This window comes from Calidris pugnax, unplaced genomic scaffold (genome assembly GCF_001431845.1).
Source record: "Calidris pugnax isolate Ruff unplaced genomic scaffold, ASM143184v1 scaffold294, whole genome shotgun sequence".
Classification (NCBI taxonomy): domain Eukaryota; kingdom Metazoa; phylum Chordata; class Aves; order Charadriiformes; family Scolopacidae; genus Calidris; species Calidris pugnax.
Window position 1 is genome coordinate 1,025,329 of NW_015094505.1, and position 22,856 is coordinate 1,048,184.

The following is a 22,856-nucleotide window of genomic DNA, read 5'->3' on the forward strand; positions in this document are numbered from 1 at the left end:
GAATGCAAAAACCCCAGAAATGACCAAATCTGTGGCTGGTCTCACCAAACAGCTCTGGAGGCACGAGCGTGGGGCACCCTGGGCACCAGCGAGCGGCATGTGGGGATAGTTGGTACGCGGTGGCTTCTGTCCACCCACACCACGGACATCCTGACCCCCATATGCAGCTGGGCAGACACACAGCTGCCCTGCCCCAGCCCCAGGACCACTGGGGCTCGGCTGGGACATGCCACTGGTTGGGACACAAGCCGGTGGCAGGGGTTGGTGCAGGGCTGGGCATTACAGCTGCTGCCGCATCAGAGGAATGCTGCACTGATTTGCCCATACTCAGCACTGGGGAGGCCACACCTGGAGTGTTGTGTCCAGTTTTGGGCACCTCAAGCCAAGAGAGATCTGGAGGTGCTGGAGCAGGTGCAGAGGAGGGCAATGAAGCTGGTGAAGGGCCTGCAGAACAAATCTTATGAGGAGTGGTTGAAGGAGCTGGGACTGTTTAGTTTGAGGAAAAGGAGGGTGGAGGGAGACCTCATCACTCTCTACAACTACTTGAAAGGACACTGTAGAGAGGTTGGTGCTGGTCTCTTCTCACAGGTAATTAATGATAGAATGAGAGGGAACGGCTTCAAGCTCCAACAGGGGAGGTTTAGACTGAACATTAGGAAAGAATTTTTCACAGAAAGAGTGGTCAGACCCTGGAACAGGCTGCCCAGGGAGGGGGTGGAGTCACCATCCCTGGATGTGTTTAAGAGTCATTTAGATGTGGTGTTGGGGGATATGGTGGAGAGGAGAACTTTGTAGAGTAGGGTAGATGGTTGGATCCAATGATCCCAAGGGTCTCTTCCAACCTAGACGATTCTATGATTCTATGATTCCATGATTTTGGGTTCGTGCAGGGGATGTCTGTTCAGGTTGTAGGGGCTCTGCAGCGCTCTGGGTTCTCCCCAGCACTGCTGATTTATTTTTGACAGGAGTCAAATGGTGCCGTATGGAAGTCAGGTCTGCAAAACAGCGCTGCTCAAAGCCTGGGGACAGATCATCTTCCCCGGGGGCACTTTTTCACGTGGGTCCTGCTGCTCTGGGGCGCTGGGGAACCCCTGCCAGCTGCAGTTTCTCACCCAGCCAGGTAATCCCTTTCTGCACCCTTTTACCTCGAAATCCCTGCCGTGGGTCTGTCGTGGGGTCAGCTCACCCAGCATGTCCTGTCAGGAGTTCAGAGGGGATTGGCTTCAAAGTGCTGGAGCAGCAGAGGCTGCAGAGGGTGCTGCAGCCATTCCGACAGCTTCATTCATTAGTAATTAGGCAGGCGTTGTCTGGCATCTAGATTAATCCCACTTTTAATTATTTTGAAACTGTGTGAGATTTCCCAGGCATTAAAGATTATGTACGCACTTGCTGATTCCACAGCAATTATTCTAATGTAATGATGTCTATTAATACGCTTCCCAGCTTGCCATGCCCAGAGGGGGAATCCCCGGTTTCCCCCTGTGGAGCACACATCTCCCGCATGCTGTAACCCCTCTATCCACCTGCTTATATTGCACAATATAATACTTTCCATGTGCTTCCCCTAATATTAATAACCCTCCAGAGCTGTTGCGGTACCGAGCCAGAGCAGTGATTGCAAAGGAGGAGAGAGACCCCTCCAGGCCCCGTGTCCCCTCGCAGCCGCAGAGAGGCAGCTCCTCCTGTGGGGACAGGAGTGGAGACCCCGCTGGAAAAGCTGGAGTATCCTTCCTTCCCCGGGAAACTGCTCCAGGGCTCACACCCAGCTGCAGCCCACCCAAAAAACCAAACAGCGTGTATTTGTATGGCTTGTTTAAAAGAAAAGGTTCCGACATTTCCATCCCAGGTTGGGTTAAACTATTGACCTGAAATCAGAAGTTTAATTCAACTTGTGGATCATCTGAACCCATTACATACTGCCTTTACAATTTAAAGATACTAGTTAAAAGGAAAATGCCATTTCAAAGAGGAACAGACATTGAGTTAAGGACTTCTTCAAAACTAAAAGGAGCTGTTTTGAAATCTCACCTTTCATGTGGCCTAAATATCCCTTGAACACATCCCTTTTAACTATAGCTCGCGTTATTCCCAACCTTTTACTTACCAGAAAATTTACTATTCGCTGGCACAATGAGTGTCGTGCCAGTAGCCACCATATGCTGTGAAGCTGAGACCTCATTAGGAGAATGAGGGCTCAGATTAATGTTATGCTGGAAAGTCGTTTGCAGGTCTCTGTCCATGAATGCCCATCAGGAAATACATATATTTGACATAAACCTCTATAGTTTATATAGTTCTTATAGTTTATGTAGAGGTTTATGTCAACAACTGCTTGTGAAACCTTATTTGCAGTCATACGAGGAGAGGTACAAATTCAGGCAGGTGAAAACTCCAAAAGGCAGCATGTGTCCTCAAAATGAACACTCAGCCCTCACTATAAATATTTTGATTGCTTTGCATATATATTGTTTCAGCATTTCATTGCTCCCAAAACAAAAAAATGTGGATAACCTCACTTGTCTGGCCTAATGCCTCCTCGCAGAGCTAAACTGCATGACAAAGCTTCTGGGTAGAGACAAGGGGCAATTTAGCTGATAGATCCTCTGGAAGCTTAGAGCCAAATTCGATTTGAGGTCTAAACTCGTCACTTCATCTCTAGAGACAGCAGAGCAGCAATATCGGCTCGATGGCAGCGCAGTCGACTCTGAATTCAAGAAATGGATTAAATGCAATTACACTCTTCCCTGATGAGGCTGGTGGAACAAGGGAGATTGCTTTAGGAAATCCAGAATTGAATTTCATAGGTAAGAGTTCAGATGCTGTGCTGTTTGCTCAGGAAGGCTTCGTGCAGGCTGTGTCACCCCCCCAGCGCAGGAGCCACCACGGGCCGTGGGGGGCTGGGAGGGACAGAGGGTGCCCGCTGCCTCCAGAGCCCGTGTCCCACCTTCCCTGAGATCACAAGTTGGTTTGTTATTGCTCTATTCACCTTGGAGGCAGGAGATCCCAAATCCCCTGGTCCCAGTATCATAGAATCATAGAATTGTCTGGGTTGGAAGGGACCTTTAACATCATCCAGTCCAACCATCAACCCAACTCTGATAAAACCCATCACTAACCCATGTCTCTAAGCACTATGTCAACCCAGCTTTTAAATCCCTCCAGGGATGGTGCCTCAACCACTGCCCTGGGCAGCCCATTCCAAGGCTTCATAACCCTTTCTGTGTCAAAATTGTTCCCAATATCCAATCTGAACCTCCCCTGGGGCAACTTGAGGCCATTTCCTCTTGTCCCATGGCCTGTTCCTTGGGAGAAGAGACCGACCCCCCCTGGCTACACCCTCCTTTCAGGGAGTTGGAGAGAGCGAGAAGGTCTCCCCTCAGCCTCCTTTTCTCCAGGCTGAATAACCCCAGCTCCCTCAGCCTCTCCTCACAAGACTTGTGCTCCAGACCCCTCACCAGCTCCGTTGCCTATCCTCGCTCCCGCATGTGGTAGGAAGGACCCTCCACTTTTCTCCTTCTCCTTGCTCCCGCACGTGGTAGGAAGGACCCTCCACTTTTCTCCTTCCATGCACAAAACCAAACTGTTCACAGCTCCTCTAAAGCAAAGATTTACATCTATCTCCTCCTTGGAAAATATTTCTCCTGCAGATGATGTCTCCATGAAGATGACTTCTCCACCAGAGCTTCTGGCTGTGCCTTCCCAGGAGTATGTAGGCCAGCCTGACAGCCCAGGTCTGCAGCTGGAGCTTTGAGAGGTTCCCTCAATTATCTGATATTTCTGGCTGAAATTTAAGAGAGGAGATGTATCAGTTTTTCTTCTCTTTTCCTCAGTGATTTCATGAGCTGAAACAGCAATTGCACTGGTATCTGTCAGGTCTTATTCACAGCTCTCATCATTTTGGATAATGTGCGAATTTTAAAAATTACACCAAAAAGCCCATTAGCTCATTTTTACTCAAAAATGACAGAACTGGAAGCAAAGATGTATTACAGCACACTAAAATATATCATATGTTATATAAAGATGTCGCAAAGTTCATCGACAAAAACCAGCCCAGCAGTTCACTCCCAACAACCCTTATGTAGCGGGTACCCTTTGGGTAACTTTTAGTCCCAAAATATTAGCCTCAAACATGGCACTTTGCAAGCCTATGCAGGTTTCACAGCTATCACCTTCCCAATCTTTCGGAGACTCCCTTTAATATTCCCTATTAGTGCCAGACACCTCCACCCCCAAAGCACCCCCTGGCTCCACACCAGCTGCCCAGGGCTGACGCACCGGTGCTGCTGACACCTCTACCTGCTGGAAACTTCAGCGGCGTCTTGATGCTCAGAAAAGATTTTCTTAAGATGTGTCGAGGCTTTTCAAAACTTACCGGGGCGTTTGAGAGCTACTCAAATCACTGCTCTAGCTCCCCACTTGTGAAGTCTGTCTGTCCAAACGCCCCCCACCCCTCCTCTCCTGCAGTAAAAGCGTTTTCTCAGCTGTCAGAAAAGGCAACCCCACTTGCTTTTATGCCAGACCTCACTGCTGGGTGCTTTTTGAGTCGCAGGGAAGCCCCTTGCATGACCTCTATCCCATCAGCAGCTCTAGCAGCAGCTTTTCCAGCGCACTCACGGACCTGGACACAAATCACATCACTCAAATGCAGATTTGCTGGCAGATCCTTCCATTCCCCACTCCCCACGGCTCAAAAAGCCCCACAGAGATAAGATGCCCCTGCAGGTACTCGCAAGAGGAAGGGCACCTCTGTCCTCACAGGGGAATCCCACTAGGTCAAGGTCCTACGGACACCTCCGGGTCTACCGCCCCGCTGCGAGTCCGGGAAGCCTGCTGGTCTTTATAGCCACCAATGGAGGAAAAAAAGCCTCCATCCAAATTGTAAAAAAGCACCTTTTTGAGTTGAGCTGGGGCATTACGCTCAATTCATTCTCACCTGCTTTTGCACTGAAGTCTCATTTAGCTTCTCTGTGTTTTTAAATGTCCCAGGAAGGGTTACAGCAGGTCGCCCTGGAAGTCAGCAGCATCCTCCAGATCCAGCTGGAGCACAAAGGGAGGGTATCATACAAAGGGAAAAAAAACAATCCTACACACACATATATGTACAGAGAGAGAAAGAACCCCTTAATGCTGCAGACCACTGCCAATCCCATGTAAAACTACCAGAAACCACAGCTTGTTTTGCTGAGGACTGCTCAGGAAAGCAGCCAAAATCTCTGCAGTAGCTCCAGAACCAGAGAGAAGTCCAAGGTGGCTTTGCCCTCCCAAGCTCCAGTTTAAGTACACTTCAGAAAAGCCACTCACAGACTTGCCTGTCAACTGCTGTTTCATTCCTGTCTAAATTCATTCTGAACCGCGCGATTCCCAGCGCCTTGTCAGATAAAGAAATAATGACATGAAAATCAGAAGACTGTAGTTAAATTTTATTTATCCGTTCTATTGTTAAATTACACAATCAAAGTCAGTGGATCGGCCTGTAAGTCTACACAATAAGACAGCGTCTACAGTGGAAATCAGTAGAATTTGATATGGTTATGACAAAATGGTATCCTTATATCCGTACATCCCCTATATACAATAAACAGTATACACAAAGAAAATGCAACTAGTCTCTGTAAACCATGCACACCACAGCATAAAAACAAAATGCACCTTCTGCAACAGGCCCTCCAGCTCGCCCACGGTTCAGTCCTGTTTACAGCAGTGCCTTTTCAGTTTTAAGAGCGAGTTATTTTTCCCCATAAAACCCAAAATACAACCCAGACATCGTATTGGCAACCGCAGTTCTCATTTAAAAAAAAAAAAAAATAAAAAAAATGAATTGCTGTACATGAAGTTATTCTCTTGTCCAAGCTGCTAACGCAGGGTATTGGTTTGCTGCCGCTCTGCTCTCTGCTTGCCCCCGGCAGGATCGCTGCCCCCGGGGGGGCAACACAACATCGGGGGTAACACAACTTCCTCATAACTCAGGCGTGGAGCCCTAAGACGTTTTTAAAGCCTTCTGTCTCATTTTATACCCCCCTCCCACCCCCGCCCTCTTGGTGTATAGAATATTACAGGCGAAAGGCAATAGTGCAAGTGAGCCTTGTAAGCATCGTGTACATCGGGACAAAAAATGCCCTTTTGGGGTGCCTCTGTCACCGCGCACCTGCACCGAGATTGCTATTTAGTGCGAAGCTTGGGAGCGTCGCAGGCTGCATACAACGTTGCTGAACTTGCTGAATGTATAGCCCAAGCCTTACAGACGGTTTGTATTTTTTTTCTTTTTTTTTTTTTCTTTTTTTATTTTTTTTGCATAGAGATTTATAGGAGCCCCTGACGCCTCCTGCCCCGTCTCCTCTCCCTGCCCATCCCTGCGAGGCCGAAGGACGACGGGTGAGCCCGGTCCAGCTTGGGATCCCACCAGGCAACCATCCCGTCCTCTACAGCTATGGCTATGGCAAAATTGGTTTCCCTCACGTGTAGTCATCGCTCCTCTGTCAACTGCTAAGAAGGGCTCAAGAGCATAGGAAAGAAAAGAAAAAAGAAACAAAAAAAAAAGCCCTGTTCTTATCTGGTGTAGCAAAGATTTACTGGAAGTAAATCCTAATTCAAGTGTAAATCTACTTCTTCCATTGAGCAATTCTCTTCATAATATCGCTGGGATTAGAGAGTTTTACGACTTTTTAAAGCCACTACACAAATATCCGCAATATAATTTCATCTAGTTTATACCACCAATTATTAAGGAGTTCAGCATTATGTATTCTAATGGGCAACAAAGACTTAAAATTAGACACTGTCACAAGATTATAATTGGGAAGAGGCTTTATGAAACATGAAGATGTGCTGTAAGTTTTCCAGAGTTAAAATCATACTGCCCTGAAAAATTCTGGAAACAGTGTCTTTAACGTTGGCATTGAGTTCAGAAAAGTATGTATGTCTTTTTTTTTTTTTTTCCTTTTTTTTTTTTAAATATGAGATAGACCAAGCTTAAAACTCTAAACAGCAGTAGGTAGAAAAAGTTTAAAATTTTAAATATTTATATAACTAGAGAAATTACTTCTATTCCTTTTAAAAGCCAATATTATACATAAAACTAGTCAGTATTTTTTCTAGACCTTTATTGTTCCCTTCATCATCCACTCATTAACTTGGTAAATATCATAAGCAGTCGGTGCCCTTGAAAACACGTTATTGAAATAAAATTAAGATAAAATCAAAGGCAAAAGGTTTTGCTCATATACTGTATTGTGAGAGTATGCTAAATGCTCATTATTAGGAAATGAGTTTGATTCCCAGATAGATTTGAGTCGAGCATCATAAACATTTTCCGGCATCCCATTTTGTACTCATAACTAATTTAAGGGTAATTTTTCTTTTTTTTTTTTTTTTTTCCTTTTCTTTTAAATAAACATCCAAGCAACCATTTCCGATGAGCCTACTCGGCTCCTGTATTTCATAAATAATCCAACCAACCTAAAAAGGACAATTTAATTATACCCTAAGATGAAGCGTTCCGCGTACAGTACCACATTTACTGCAAAGGCAACTGCGAAGGCAACTTTTCAACCTCTTTTTACTTCAAACCCTGGAGAAGCATGATGTGTCTGGACTGCCCCGGCGTCTCCGGTTGGTGGGTCGGGCTGGGGTCCACGTGGCGTTTCGGAGTGTCCCCCCACCCCAACTACCGCCGCCACCGCTCCACGTTCCCCAGGTAGTCAGTGCTGGAGGCGTTCTCCCCCCGCTCCCTCAGGTGGGCTTGCTTTGCCCTCAGGATCTTGCGCTGCTCCTGGCGCTTCCGCCGCGCTTCCTGGTGCTCCTTCTGCCGCATGAACTGGTACCGCTGCAGAAACAGGTCTTTTGCATAATCGTACAGCTCCACGTCTAAAAAATTGAGGGCCTCGATGCGCCGCTGAGTCTGCTCGTCTATCTCCACGCTGGAGGCCCTTGTGCTATTGTACTGCGTGAAGGGCGAGATGAAGTTCATGTTGAAAGTCTTCTCAAAGAGATACTGAGTTTTGCGCTGGAACTCAGTCAGGCCAAAGAAGGCCATCCGCTTGAGGTTCTCCTTGGCACTGTCGAGCAGAACCTTATTTCTCTGCTCCTCGGGCATGACCGACAGGTTGTAGCATCCCACCAGGCTGAGGTCGGACAGCATGCGGACCTGGCGGTTGTTGGCAAGGTTGTAGGGGCAATCCATGAACTCCTGCAGGGAACAGCCTGACCAGTCGTCCCCCGTGTAGCAGCTGGGGAGCTCCTCGGTGGTCGGGGACCGGCCGTCGCAGACGTGGAGGGAGGCCTTCCAGGTGGCTCCTCGCTGGACGTGGCGCCATTCGCTCAGGTAGCGGGAGACGGGGTCACGCAGGATGGTGATGTAGTAGAAATTCCTGCCAAGGGGAGAGGAAGGCAGAGCGTTTAGTCCCGTGTGTCTCCAGCACACAGCGCATTAACGTGCAAAATCAATAGAACCTTGGAGATGCACTTTAGGAGGCTTTCAGCAGCCCTGCTGCAGAGTGCTCCTCCGCGCCCTCGCCTCTCCGGGGTGAAGGGCGGCTCAACCAAGTCCCTGCGGGGAGCTGGGAGGGTTAGCTCTGCCTGCCCACCCCTGGCTGTGCTTAACGAGTTTCTCCTCTATGGAGGTGGAAGGGAACCCCACATTTCCCTCTGTGTAGTTGCCCACGTGGCTACGAGCTCCCGCCGGCTGCCCCAACTGGTGTTCTCCCCAGACCTTGGGAGAACAATTAAAATACCTCTCACGATGGAAGCCTCAACTCAAGGAAGGCACAGGGAGCTCTGGCTTTTTTTTTACGTTTGATTTTCCTTATATGACAGAGGATATGCTGCTGGATATGATGGCTGGGTACGATAGAGCTTACGTAGTCTGCAAAAAACTGCTCCTGCTGCCTCTCCTGGTGAGCAGCCGTGGGTCCCAGCCGCACGAGCCCCAGAGCAGCACTAGGCCAATAAGGAGGAGGACACTTCCTACAAGACATGTCCTACAAGGCATTTCCTTTCGCAGGCCAGATAAATGGGGTGTGCCCAGAAGCCCCAACCCACTTGCACTGAAATGAGGAGCTGGGAAAAGCCCACGCACATCCCCTTTCATCCTCCTGCCCTCACCTGATACATGACTGCAATGGTAAGAGAGGAGAAATAAGTGAGTGACAGGAAATTAAAGGGTGCACGGCAGCATTTTCTAAGAGAAACTGTTGCCAAGGGAGGTGCTTGGTTTGGAGCAACAGGAGGGTGGCACATGTGGGGGACACGCTGCTGCAGGGAACCCCATCAGGCAGCCAGCTGGAAAAGCTGCAAGCTCAACCTTACGTACACCATGAAGAGATCACTCTGGGCCACACGTTAATATTCACCAACAAACACTTATGTTTTCCACCTTCATCAGCCTGAAGCCATACACATCAAGCTCTTCACACCCCCTTTAGCGTGACCACGACCTCAGCAATGATGCTGGAGCTACACTGTCAGGAGACCAGTGATCTGCTTGAGTAAATGGAATTAAAGTAGGCCAACAAGCAAACTACCCTGGCAGGAGAGACCGCTCCTTCAGGACAAGGACACCAAGGAGCATGTGCCTTGGAGCCCCTGGGGTGCCATCACCATGTTCTCTGTTCTGCCTAAGGAGGAGAAGGGACATTCCCGAGCGGTATCATGACTGGCCACCCCGCAGCCAGTCTTTTGTTCCCTATCGTTTCCTTCAGCAGAAAAGCCACTAGATGTCAATGTTTTACAGAAAATTGTTTCCGAGTGGACTAAAATGGGAATCACAAGCACGGAAAGCATCCGACAGCACAGGGGGAAGGAAACCTGGGGAGTCGCCATTCTTCTTCCCATTCAGAGCATCCAAGCTCATTAATAATTAAATAAATAGAAAGTGCAATAAACTTGCAAAACCAAGTAAAGCTGAGGATCCCAGTACAGCATCAGTGCCTCACGCTCAGGGGACCACCATCAGCACTACTGCCACCAGCACTGTCACCGTCCCCACGCTCACCCCGGTCCTACTCCCTGGCTCCAAGGGCTTTGCCCACAGGTTCACAGAGGTGAAGGGAGCCAAAGCCCCCTCCATGACCCCAGGGAAAGGTATTTTTTTCCCCAAAAGTGCCATTAAACAATTTCATAGTGAGAGCTGGAGTTTATGAGGGAGCAAGAGAGAAGGTGACTTTCACATAGCATGCCCGGAGTGCCAGCTGCCAACCTCACACTGTCCCCTGCAAAGATGGGAAGAGCTTCACTCCGTCTCATCTCAGCAGGTCTGTGACAGTGCTGGAGACCCCAACCTGGCAGAGGGCTGGGGCTTTCCATGAGCACCATCACCCCAACCAGCCCCTCTGACGAGCAGGAGCTGACCCCCTCTACAGCAGGTGGCTTTGATGCAACAACGACACAGCCTTGTGGGGGGGTCCCCAATGTGAGGAAACACGGCCAGGACAAACCCACCCCCTTCTTTAACTCCTGCCTGGACTCCTCACCCTTAGATGTAGTTTATTGGGATAGTGCACCAAACCATGACCGGGAGGGGAGCTGGGTGTGCGCGCCGGGGTGCTGCCGGTGGAGGGGGAAGACCAACAACACCGAATGCTCTAAGGTTATCACGGCATCGATGGGGAGTCAATGCAAGAAGGGAAACAAATCCTGAGCCAAGATCGATACCGTGAGCGTTTTATCATTACTCAAACCCTTGGGTCACTCTCCCTTAGCGCTCCTTGGTCGCAGGCGGTGACAAAGCACCTCCCTTGGCTGCTGCTGTAAAACCAAAAGAATGAATAAAAACTTGCTCGTTGGCAGAAGAAACTGCTTGGTAAGGGATCACCATCACCCTAGGTGGCTGGTGGCCTCAGGCTGGCAGATATCTCCATCAGCGCCCATCAGGGGACAACGTTGCCGTCGAGGGAGACTGGGGAGAGGAGGTCGAGGAAAGATGCTTGCTGAACTCTGCAGTGAGTGTGGAGGTCTCTGGGGTCCCTCCAGCACCCTGCCATCGGCAGGGATCCTTACGGGATGCCCGGTATCCTCCCTGGCCTGAGCACAGCTCCCGGCAAACAGCCTCGTGGCTGTTATTTATACTATGTCGTTACTTCCCAGATGAATCCTGCTTTCAAGACACGACTTACAGAGAGATGCTTTGTCAGCTGCTGGGCCAATCTCAGCTATTTTGGGCATTTCTCCCCTTCTTAAGTTTCCCTAAATTAAAATTCTAGTGAAAAAGGTGCCGTCCCCGTCGGGAACACCAGCTTTTGGGTTTGCCCCAAGCCACTCTCAGCCAAGTTAGAAATCACACTGGCTCCAGAAAAGCAGCCGCGCTGCTCTGCGTTTATCTGAACTGAGCTTCAAAAAGTCACAAAGGCTTTAATGCATCGTCAAGGCAGAGCCATGCCAGAGATGGATTGGGCCATCAGCGCTTGGAGCATCCTTCTGCTGCCACTGGGAGGAAGGCTCAAAGCCTTGTAATTATTTTTAGCTCTGTACGTAACAGCTTGTTCTTTCTGCTGTCTTAACGAGGGGGTGTCGAGCTCTTGCCCATTCCTTGAAGCTGATGCTTCAGAGCCCCAGACAACAGGTTTGTGGGTAGAACGCAAACTTTGCTGTGAATCATCCCTCCAATTTAAAGAGCTGCACTCACAAGAAACATGGGTTTTATTTCTAATAAAGTTGAGCCGGATGTCTGTGAAGCAGAGAATACAAGGAGCCTGCAGACAACTCATGGAGTAGGGTGACCCTGGAGCCATCAGGATGGTGTGACAGTCACTCACCTCCCGTATGCCCCTGCGCGCAGCAGGGATGTGGGGACCAAACAGTCCCCCAACACTGAGTTTGCTCCCCGTGCTGGATCCCCACGTCACTGCAAGGGTGAAGCCACAGCGTTTTTTGGGTCCTGTGAACTATCTGTGCATGATCCATGACTTCAGAGGAGCTCAGGAGAGGTCAGAGGCTTCCCTCAGCCACAGCCCAGCTGACGGGCTCGCGTTGTCTGTCGGGGTGTGGAAGCTGAGCTTTCTTGGTGCTTGGTGCTTCTACCCATGGGTGGGACAAGGAAAAGAGGAAAATGGCAGAGACAGGCGGGGTGATCTGCTGGAAGCTGGGGTGGGAGAGGAGGAGAGACCTGCTGGGCCTCCCCCCAGCCACAGCAACGCCAGCCCTCACACGGCGTCCTCCTGCGTGCCAGCTGCCACGCTGTCCCAGTGGTGCCAGGAAAGCCACATTTCACCCACGGGCCTGAACCGCAGCTCCCTCCGACTGACCAGGCATGGGCACCACCTTTTGGGGGGTGGTGCTCCCACACAAATACCCCACGGCGGTCCCAGGGCACTTTAATAACCTGCGTGACCATGAAGATGCTCACTCCTCCTCCTCCTCCTGGACGTGTGTGGCTGCCCCATGTCAGCATACCAGAGACCCCACACAGGAGTGACACATGCTGGGTTGGGGGGACAGCGCAAGCCCCTGCCTGACATTTTTGCTATGAGATGCCTTTTGCCAAGATAAGATGTTTTTTGTTGAAAGGGAGTGAGAAACGTGTGCTGTCAGTGGACAGGCCTGCTCTCAGCTGTCTGGTTCCTCAGCCCAGAGCTGCCCTCTCTCTCCTCCCTGCACAGGCCCTGGAGAAAACACGAAGCAAACTGACCCCTCAAAGACCTCCGTGACTTTCTCTGAGGGGTTTATTGAGACTGAGCCATCTGCTTGCTCCGAAAGCTAATTCTGTGGTCATATCGTGCATCCGTGCTAGCCTCTCCCCCACCTCTGCCCAACACAAGGGCTGAATGAGAATCCTTTTTTTTTTTTCCCCATCTAATGATTCATTTTTTTAAGAGCATCCTTGGAGCAAGCTTCTAAAAGCAACATTAAAGAAAAAAATAAATAAAAATAAACTGAAGTCAAAGTGAGGAGGTGTGAAACCCCAGGGGATGACAGCACGGAGTAAAGCCAGAGACTTCAGAGCCAAGCACAGCCACCAGGGACGGGACAGGCAGCTACTCACACCGCGGTGCTCGGGAGCCTCATTGCCTGTGGGCCACCTCCGTGAGGAGCAGGGCTGGCTTTAGCTCTGGCATCTGAGCCCCCTTTAGGTCCCAAGCCCTGTTGGTTCCAAGGCTGAGGAATATCAATGCCTGCCAGAGGACAGGGGCTGCCGTGCTGTTTAATTGCTGGCGGAGGCAGGGGGAGGCTGGAGGTCAGGCGCTGGCAGATGCTATGCCCTCAGCCTGGAAACCTGAGCCTGGCTTGATGGAGCTATGAGGTAAGGAGCTGAAAGCTAAACATCCGCTCACCATTACATCCATTAGCGTATGGATCAGTAGGTGAGGGACTAAGTGACCTTTTCCCATTTCTGCTGAGAAATGAGGCCGCAGCAAGGAAGGCTTTGTAGGCTACAGAGGGGGAGAAGCCTACAGCCTTTGCAGAAGGAGGACTGCAGCCCTGGGAACATCCCAACCTCCTTCTCCGACTGTGCCCAGGGGCAAACTAACCCAGGAAAACACAGCTTTGGCCCCTGGCTGAGGAAGCAGAGCTATAATTTCCAAGGAATGTACTGGGGCGGTCCCATTCTCCCAGCAAAACTAAGGTTATCCTTTAAGCCGGCTCAATCACAGTGGTTTCTATCCAGGTGAAGCTCACCCAGATGGCAAGCCCGGCTGGACAGTGTGGAGCTGCAGACAGGCTTGTGCAATGAATGGGAGTCAATTTTACACAACTGTCTCCATCTCATCAGGTAGAGGTGGGGGAGGAAGGGAAATTTGGGAATGTTCCCTATTCTTCAAGATTTTTTTTTTTTTTTCCACAGTTTATGGACTTTAACATTAAGAGGGCAGCATGTAACACCTAGTTATACTCTAGGTGAGGATGGACATTTTGGAAGGGACATTCCACCTGAAAGGGCAGGGGCAAAGGGACAGACCAGATATATACCATGTCCAGCAGAAAAGCAAATAAAATGAGCTAACACCCTGCAGCAGAGATCTGCGTCTGATGTAAAGAATTAAGGACTGAGCTACTGAAAAAAGAAAAATAATCACAGGGCTGGTGCTTTGGCACCACAAACAATGCACAATCACCAGAACCAGCGAGCAGCACAAGGATGATCAGCGTCCCCACGAACTGCTAAATAAAAATCCACAGAGCTCATTTATGAAGGAGTAGCTACATATTGGTTTTTGGTTTGTTGTTTTTTTTTTTATTCCTTTTGAGATAGAAACTACTTCTCTCACACAGCTCATCTGCCCAGAGGACCCTGTGCATGGCTCCCAGATCCCATCCCCTTTGCCACCGCCACTCCCATGGGTGACCTGACACTCCACGACGGGCAGGCTCTCACGCTCCTCCCTCGCCCTGCAACGCTCCCAAAGCATCTCCACTCAGGATAATTTGACAGCAAAGTTGCAGGCCATGATGGAAGGCCAGGAATGAGAACGGTGCAAGTCTCCCATTTCTTGCTCTGCTCTGAGAAACCCTCCCCGTGCGGCTCCAAAGCTGCTGATGGATTTTAACATTCGACAGAGGGTCTCCTCGCCGATCCATCGCGTCCACATCTCTAGGAGAAGTCAAACTCAATTATGCCACGCTGAGCACCAAGAGTGCTTTGCTCCCACTAGGTGAGGGTAATTCCCATCAAGAGTGGACTATGGAGAATTTGATTTGCTAATATGGCAAATTGTTCCTCTAAGAAAAATACCGCTGCTGCCTTATTTGTTGGAGGAGAACATCTGCTTGGAGATTGCTCAGAGAGAGGCAAAACATTTAATACAGCGACTCATCCTGATTCTTAATGAACTGTGGAGGGGTTCAAGGCCAGGTTGGAAGGGGCTTGGAGCAACCTGGTCTGGTGGGAGGTGTCCCTGCCCAGGGCAGGGGGTGGCACTGGGTGGGCTTTAAGGTCCCTTCCAACACAAACCATTCTATGATTCTATGAAAGTCAAACTAAGTTTTACTCCAACCAAAACCACTCTGAGACTCAAACAAACATTAATAATCCACAGGTCCAGGATGTCACTAGGGAGTAAATTCTACACTGTCGACTTAAGGTTTACGGTCCATGACCCAAAATGTGCATAATGACTCATCTAAACAAGATGAAGTCCCTCCATCTCTACAGAGGATGAACCATGGAAGGTGTCCCAACCCGCAGAGTAAGCCCCTGGCCCGCTGCCCTAAGGGAGACTGATCCAAATGGCTCTTGTGGGGTTAAATTACACTTCCAGCTGCATCTCATCCAAAATTCAAAGTACAGCAAAATCTAGATCACAGAATCACAAAATCCCATGGGGTTGGAAGGGACCTCTGGAGATCACCCAGTCCAACCCCCTGCCAGAGCAGGTCCACCCACAGCAGGTTGCACAGGAACGTGTCCAGGGGGGGTTGAATGTCTCCAGAGATGGAGACTCCCCCACCTCCCTGGGCAGCCTCTGCCAGGGCTCTGCCAACCTCACAGCAAAGAAGTTCCTCCTCATGTTTAGGTGGAGCTTCTTATGTTCGAGTTTGTGCCCGTTCCCTCTTGTCCTGTCCCTGGGCACCACTGAAAAAAGACTGGCCCCATCCTCCTGACACCCACCCTTTAAGTATTTATAGGTGTTGATCAGATCCCCCCTCAGTCTTCTCTTCTCCGGATGAAACAGACCCAAGTCCCTCAGCCTCTCCTCGTAAGGGAGATGCTCCAGGCCCCTCATCATCTTTGTAGCCCTCTGCTGTCTCCTCTCCAGCAGTTCCCTGTCCTTCTGGAACTGGGAAGCCCAGAACTGGTCCCAGTGCTCCAGATGGGGCCTCCCCAGGGCAGAGCAGAGGGGCAGGATGACCTCCCTCCACCTGCTGCTCACACTCTTCCTGATGCCCCCCAGGATGCCCTTGGCCTTCTTGGCCACCAGGGCCCATTGCTGGCTCCTGGGCATCCTGTTGTCCACCAGGACTCCCAGGTCTTTCTCCTCAGAGCTGCTCTCCAGCAGGTCACCCCCAACCTGTCCTGGTGCAGGGGGTTCTTCCTCCCCAGGTGCAGCACCTCCACTTGCCCTTGTTGAATTTCACCAAGTTCCTCTCTGCCCAACTCTCCAGACGAACTACTTCATTAAAAAAGCAAAGTATAAATATTATGGGGGAGGAGGAACAACAAACACTGCTTTTCTCTGCGGCAGCCGCAGAACTCCGGGCAGGAGGACTGTGTGCCTTTCCTCTGGGTCTCAGGGTGGCACAGGAGAATCGTACCACGCATTAGCTCAGAACAAGGACCTGGGAGGAAAGGAGATAAGTATTTCAGAACTGCGAATTAAAGCCGTTGGCAAATGTAAATTTACATTTCCTCTAAGTAATCATTATGTTTTCACTTCTATCAGCACCCAATGAATCACAGAGATGTTTTGTCTAGAAACACTAATGGTGGGGGTAGGAAGCCAGCAGCCTACCCACAGTAACGGCAGCAGGAGAGGAGTGCCAGAGGAACCCATAAAAAGGAGCTGGATTTTGCAGGAACGGCAATTACACCAGCCCATCATTGCCCACGACATTATCAAAGAGGGAAGATGTGCAAAAAAGAAGCATTTCAGGCACAGAGGAAGGCAGAGGTTTAAGATCCTGCAGTTCAAGGTACGTGTTCATATATGTGCAGGCGTGGCACATGCACACAAAGACAATGAAAACAAGGTTTCAAATAATATTTCAAATAAATAAGTAAAAAATATGCAGCCTCAGACACGCACACGCTCCCAGCTCCCCTCGTGCACAAACTAATTGTCCACGGCATTGCCTGTGGAGGGGAGAGCTGCCCTGCAGATTTGCCAGAGTGGTATTAATTTCATAATTGCCTGTATTATTAAGATCTCTGCAGGATGCCCTTGCTCACAACCAATTCAGCAGGAACAGTGGCCTTTTTACTTATGGTTTGTTTTTTTTTAGTGGTGGATAAAAAGAGAAGCAAGTTTCCATTTTTAGACTTGGCAAGCAGAGGGGTGACTCAGATGCTGGAGCCAGTCCTGAATCCACCACTGCCACCCCAGAATCTGGCATGGCAAAGGGTGGCAACACTGGACAGAGAGGCCCAAACCCAGCCCACCCACCCGACCCGCTGGAGAAAAGACCGAATCGCCCTTTGGAAACATCCATCTCCCACCACCACCTACCCAGAGTGGCAAAGCTTTCCACCTCATTAGCCTACTATACAATAGAGGTGTCTAGATGGAGGGGAGCGGCGGCGCTGAGACACCCCAGCTGCACACGGGAGGTGAAATCCAAGGAAAGAAGAGAGAAAGTGGCAGAGGAACATCAAGGGTGTAAGAGCGTGCCACGCTTCCTTCTTGCTAGATGACGAGCTTCAGTGTGGAAGAGGTTGGACTGGTGACACTGGTCTTGGCAGCACGCAAGGTCCTGGTTCAAGGTTCTGATCAATGCTTATAAGCACCTAAAGGGTGGGTGTCAGGAGTATGGGGCCAGTCTCTTTTCAGTGGTGCCCAGGGCCAGGACAAGAGGGAATGGGCACAAAGAAGTTCCACCTAAACATGAGGAGGAACTTCTTTGCTGTGAGGGTGGCAGAGCCCTGGAAGAGGCTGCCCAGGGAGGTGGTGGAGTCTCCTTCTCTGGAGACATTCAGACCCCACCTGGACACGTTCCTGTGCAACCTGCTCTGGGTGGACCTGCTCTGGCAGGGGGTTGGACTGGATGATCTCCAGAGGTCCCTTCCAACCCCATATATTTCTGTGATTCTGGCTTTGTAAAGTGCCTTTCTTGCTAAGGGCAATTATCTCTTAAAAAACAGGACATGGAACTAAATTTTGCCCTTACTCACTAGCAGAAGTCGAGGTGGAAGTGATGCCCTTTGAAAACTCAAGCTCTGAAGCCCACTGGGAATACCCTCCTGCTCCCGGCACGGGGGGGACCATCCCTGTCCCCAGGAGCTCCCGTCCCCCGGAGCGGTGGCACGCAGCATCTTCCCGGGGTGGTACCACACCTCCCCACCAGCACAGCTCTCCCACGGGGCCATTAAAAGCATGGCAGACCTCCCAAAGCCAAAAGGAGGCCATTGCAAAAGAGCTGGTGAATAACCACAGGATGTTGCTATAAATCAGATATTTACAGCAGTATTTACCCTATCTAAATGCTGTTGCAGGAATTGGTTTCAACTTGTAACTGATATTTCTGCGGCGGCGAAGATAGAGGTTTGCAAAGCCTCCACTCCAGGAGCAGCGGTTTACAGAGAGGGAATAGCGGCAGTTTTTCATTTTCCAGAGTCCACTCACCCTTCCAAGAATCTTAATGCCTCATTGATTCATAATACAGTACATAAAGATTTCATTTTTTCCTGCACACAGTGATATATTATGGAGGCAATCTATTTTGCCACTGAAAAGTTTGCTTAGTGGAAAAATTTGGAGTTTTGACATTCAGGAAATTACCGTCATCTGTAAAGCACGATTGATATGCCAAGGCTAACATTTTCATTGCGCTTATGGAGCCAGAATAACTATGCTAAAATATTTATTATATTCTTAAAAAAAAAAAAAAATCAAGGTTCTTGTTTATAAAAAGCACATATTTAGCATTAAAGAAAAAAAGCTTTATCTTTATATGCATATATATTTTAGCTATGTCTTAAATGCGCTAAGGCACATCTGACCAGATGAAAATACTTTTAATAATTTAATAAACCCAATGCTTCAGAGAGCCCCTGCTGTGCCCTGAGCGTGCCGGCGGAGGGCAGGAGCCGAAGGCACAGAAGCACAATGTGAGGCTGCCACCCCGACCCTGCCCGGCGTCCCCCCGGGCTGCTGACACTCTCCTGCCACCCCCACTCACCAAAGGGGGCACGGGATGCCCAAGATGACCCAACCCCCTGCACTCCACTTGCAAGTTTTGTTGTTAATACGATCTAAAAGCAAGAGGGTTGCAGAGGGCCCCGGTCTCAGCCTGACGCACGCATTTGTCTTTTTTTATGAATGTAGGAATGTGTGTTTGGAGGTTGTGATTTATCGTCTTCCCCGCGCACCCGTTGCAGTTTCCTCGTGGCTGCTGGAAGCGTGGCCACACGCCGCCCAGCTCCTGCCTGTCTGAAGGGAGGCAGTGTCACACACCCCCGCCCCAGCGCCGGGGAAATCTTGGAGAAATCGAGAAAAAAGATCATACCACCAGCTCCGAGAACGCTGCGTATTTCACAGTGGGGAATTAACTCCAGAGAGGTATTTATAAAATCATTTGTTACTATATCGGAGCTCAATCAATTCTCTTGAATAATACATAAAAGGAGGAGGCTTTGGCTCACTTGAAAAAAATGTAAGTCTGATGTTAATTCCTTTACAAGCCATTTGCAGATCATCTTCTGTACGCCAGTTAATATATCCCATGATAGGTTACACGGAAGTGCTCTTAAAAGCTAAAGCAAGGATACGCAGCGTATAAAAAAGGCACACTAATGTGACTTATATTGTGCTGATCATAATCATTGGGCATACAGAAATCCAAAGAAAATCCTTCCCAGACTTTCTAAAATTTTGTCAAAGGCAGGCGTCCATTGAAAATGCCTTTGAAATGTAATTAATGAGCTGATATTAATATAATCTCAACAAACTGCTAAAAGAGGGACAGAGGAACGGACAATGTATTTACAGGTGCAACTTGCTACAATTTTAATTTCAGCTTTCATTGATTTCATTTAGCACCATGAGACTGTATAATGAAGAAATCTGTATCAATTGAAAATACCAAGTGTGCTCTTGCCCCACTAAGGCACTTCAGTAATATCATGTAATGGAAGGGGATTCTCATTTAATTGAATTGGAAATGAAACACATATTAGCTAAGAAAACTTAATCAGTGCAATAATATTAAAATGGGCCACTCAGACAAACTATACTGATTAAGTCACTTGCAAACATTTCCGTAATCATCACTGAGACTTGTGGCGTTAATGATTTAAACTCACTTTTCTACTCCAGGGAACAAAACTGTAATTTCACAGCAGACAATTAGAATATTTTAAGCCCTCTCTCCCACATTACAATGCAGTCTCCTGGCAGGAGCACAGGACCCGAGCGTGCCAAGGATACGCCTTGAGCACTGAGGTACAAGAAGGTCTGTGCTGATGCTGGGATGCCATCAAAATGTTTGATTTGAGCCAGGGGACAGTCCAGAAAGCCCCTCGCTGGCTGGTGAGCGTTTCTGAAGCCTTGGCAGAGTTCATCTTTAACCTGGAGCCGGTACCGACAGCCCACACGGCTGCACCGCGACACTGTGAGCTTCCAACACCTCCCGGCAGACCCGGATTCTAAAAGTCTCATTCACACATAGTTGACATAACTGGATTTACAATTTTTTGTGGGATAGCAGAGTGCTTTTCCAATAGAACTCTGCAGATGTATTGGTGTGACAAAGCTGGGCTGGGAGGGGTCTCACATCGGCTAAGCAAAGCAGGCTGGGGAGCTGGGAAAAGAAGAACCTCATGAGGTTCAACAGGGAAAAGTGTAGGGTCCTGCACCTGGGGAAGAACAATGTCAGGCACCAATACAGGTTAGGTGTCAACCTGCTGGAGACAAGTTCTGAAGAGAGGGACCTGGGGGTGCTGGTAGACAGCAAAATGCCAATGAGCAAGCAGTGTGCTCTTGTGGCCAAGAGGCCAATGGGATCCTGGGCTGCAGAGGGAAGAGTGTGGCCAGGAGGTGGAGGGAGGTCATTCTCCCCCTCTGCTCTGCACTGGGGAGGCCACAACTGGAATCCTGCCTCCAGTGCTGGGCTCCCCAGTTCAAGAGAGACAGGGAACTGCTGGAGAGAGGCCAGCGTAGGGCAACAGAGAGGATGGAGGGATTGGAGCATCTCCCTGATGAGGAAAGGCTGAGAGAGCTGGGGCTCTTGAGCCTGGAGAAGAGAAGGCTGAGGGGAGACCTTATCAATGCCTACAAGTATCTCAAGGGAGGGTTGAAGGAGGAGGGAGCCAGACTCTTTTCAGTGGTTCCCAGTGAGAGGACAAGGGGCAACGGGCACAAGTTGGAACATAAGAGGTTCCACTGAAATATGAGAAAAAACTTCTTCACGGTGAGGGTGGCAGAGCCCTGGCAGAGGCTGCCCAGGGAGGGGGTGGAGTCCCCTTCTTTGGAGATTTTCAAGACCCACCTGGATGCTCCTGAGTAACATGCTCTAACATGCTCTAGGCAACCCTACTTCAGCAGGGGAGTTGGACTAGATGATCTCTATGGTCCCTTCCAACTCTAAAAATTCAGTGAAATTCAGTGAAGCAAGCAGCACAACCTTGTAAACATCCCATCTCCCATGCCTTTACAAAGCCACGGTTACAGGAGACACCTCTTATACAACACAGAACCAGTGCAGGGATGTGTCCACCATGCTGTGCCCAGAAGAGAAGCATCGACACAGTCCAAGGATGTGATGTGCCTGGGAAGTGGAGACTGAGCTGGTGAAACCTCACCAGGTGCCTTCCTGGGGGTCAGCGACAGCGCGGGTGGCACAGATACCAGCTGGGACACACTGCACCGTCACGGACTTCAGATGCCTCCTATATTGTTAATTAATCTGTAGCATTAAGATGTTCAAAATCCTATTTTAGGATAGCCAAAAGCAAATTCAATTTTTGCATCTTTTCAGTGCCATGAAGCAAATTTCAGCCAAACTGGCAGCTAGACCGAGGCCACCGCAAAGAGGGGACACAGCAGCCGGGGCTGGGCGAGGAGGGGAACCCCTGGCTTTTCTCTGAGCAGCTTCTCCCCGTGGTCCTCAAGCCCTGAGCCTGCTGCCCCGGGGGGCTGATCCCAGCCCTCGCCATCTGTAGCCAACCAAGCAGACAGCGAAGCAAACAGACATCACTTTGAAGCCTCCGCCAGACCAGCTGGAGGTAAAGTCCTGCTTAAGTTCGTAGAATCATAGAATAGTTAGACCTTAAAGACCATCGAGTTAGCCAAGATACCCTTAAAACCAAGCTGATTGCAGCTGAAGCCAAAGCTATCCTAGCACTGCTGGAAGAAAACCGGGAGAGGCACCACCAGCCCAGCCCCAGCACGGCCAACCTCAAGCAAAATAAACCACGTTACACACAGGGTTGTTCCCTCAGATTCACAGCTCCTTCCAAAAGGATCTGCCCTTGTTCCCGTCCCCTCACCCTCCTCCCCAACAGATGGAAAAAAAAAATTAAAAAATTTAAAAAAATGGTAACATAGTCTATAAGCAGTGAGCTCCAAACAGCACCATTCCTATCTGTAAGCATCTCTTGAATGATTTTCAGAAGACATAGTTTTACTCGTCCATGGATTATTCCGGCTAAAAATGTGTGTGACATTTTAATTATCAAGTACAAATGTTACTGCAAGCAAGCAATGAAACAGATGGTGTCCTGAATTTTACAATACAGCCACATTTTCCAGCTCGAATTCACAGTTCACCAATCAGTGAGCCTCGAATCCTGCCTCCACCACATCTCCCGTGCCCATCTGAGCCACCACAACCCTTCCGATGACGGGAGCGCAGCTTTGGGAGTAGAAACTCAGCGCGAATTGTTCTCCAAGCAAAGGCACAGCATGTTCCCAATGAGGAAACAAAATGCAGCACAACTCTACACCCCCAAAAGCTCAGCAGGTATGAACCAGGATAGCATCCTCGCCGTGGGAAAAGGATGAGAGGATGAAAAGTGGCTGAAGAGGAACTGCCCTATTCAAGGCAGCAAAGAGGTGACCTTGCTACCTCCATCCCAATGAAGGACTTAATTTGTTTATCTCAACATCTTCCTCAGTGAATCCCAATCATATCAGTTATAATCCCCCAGATTTCCACCTACTCCCCTCTGGTGTCTTCTGCAGCCCTCCCAGAGGGTGTCCCCATGGGAAGGGACAGGATGGCATGAGTGTCCCTTTGGGTCCCTCTCCAGTGCTGGGGGATGACACTTTTCC

The 22,856-nt window shown here is 49.5% G+C and overlaps 1 protein-coding gene across 1 annotated transcript in view; it reads right to left on the minus strand.

Annotated features, from left to right (window-relative positions):
• Positions 1-5,402: 5,402 nt before the first annotated feature.
• Positions 5,403-22,856, minus strand: part of HS6ST2 (heparan sulfate 6-O-sulfotransferase 2) — a 153,183-nt gene continuing 135,729 nt past the window's right edge. Inside the window, exon 3 of the mRNA XM_014963151.1 lies at positions 5,403-8,369. Within this exon, the coding sequence (XP_014818637.1) occupies positions 7,667-8,369 (703 nt within the window). The 3' untranslated portion in view covers positions 5,403-7,666. The remainder of the gene's footprint in view (positions 8,370-22,856) is intronic.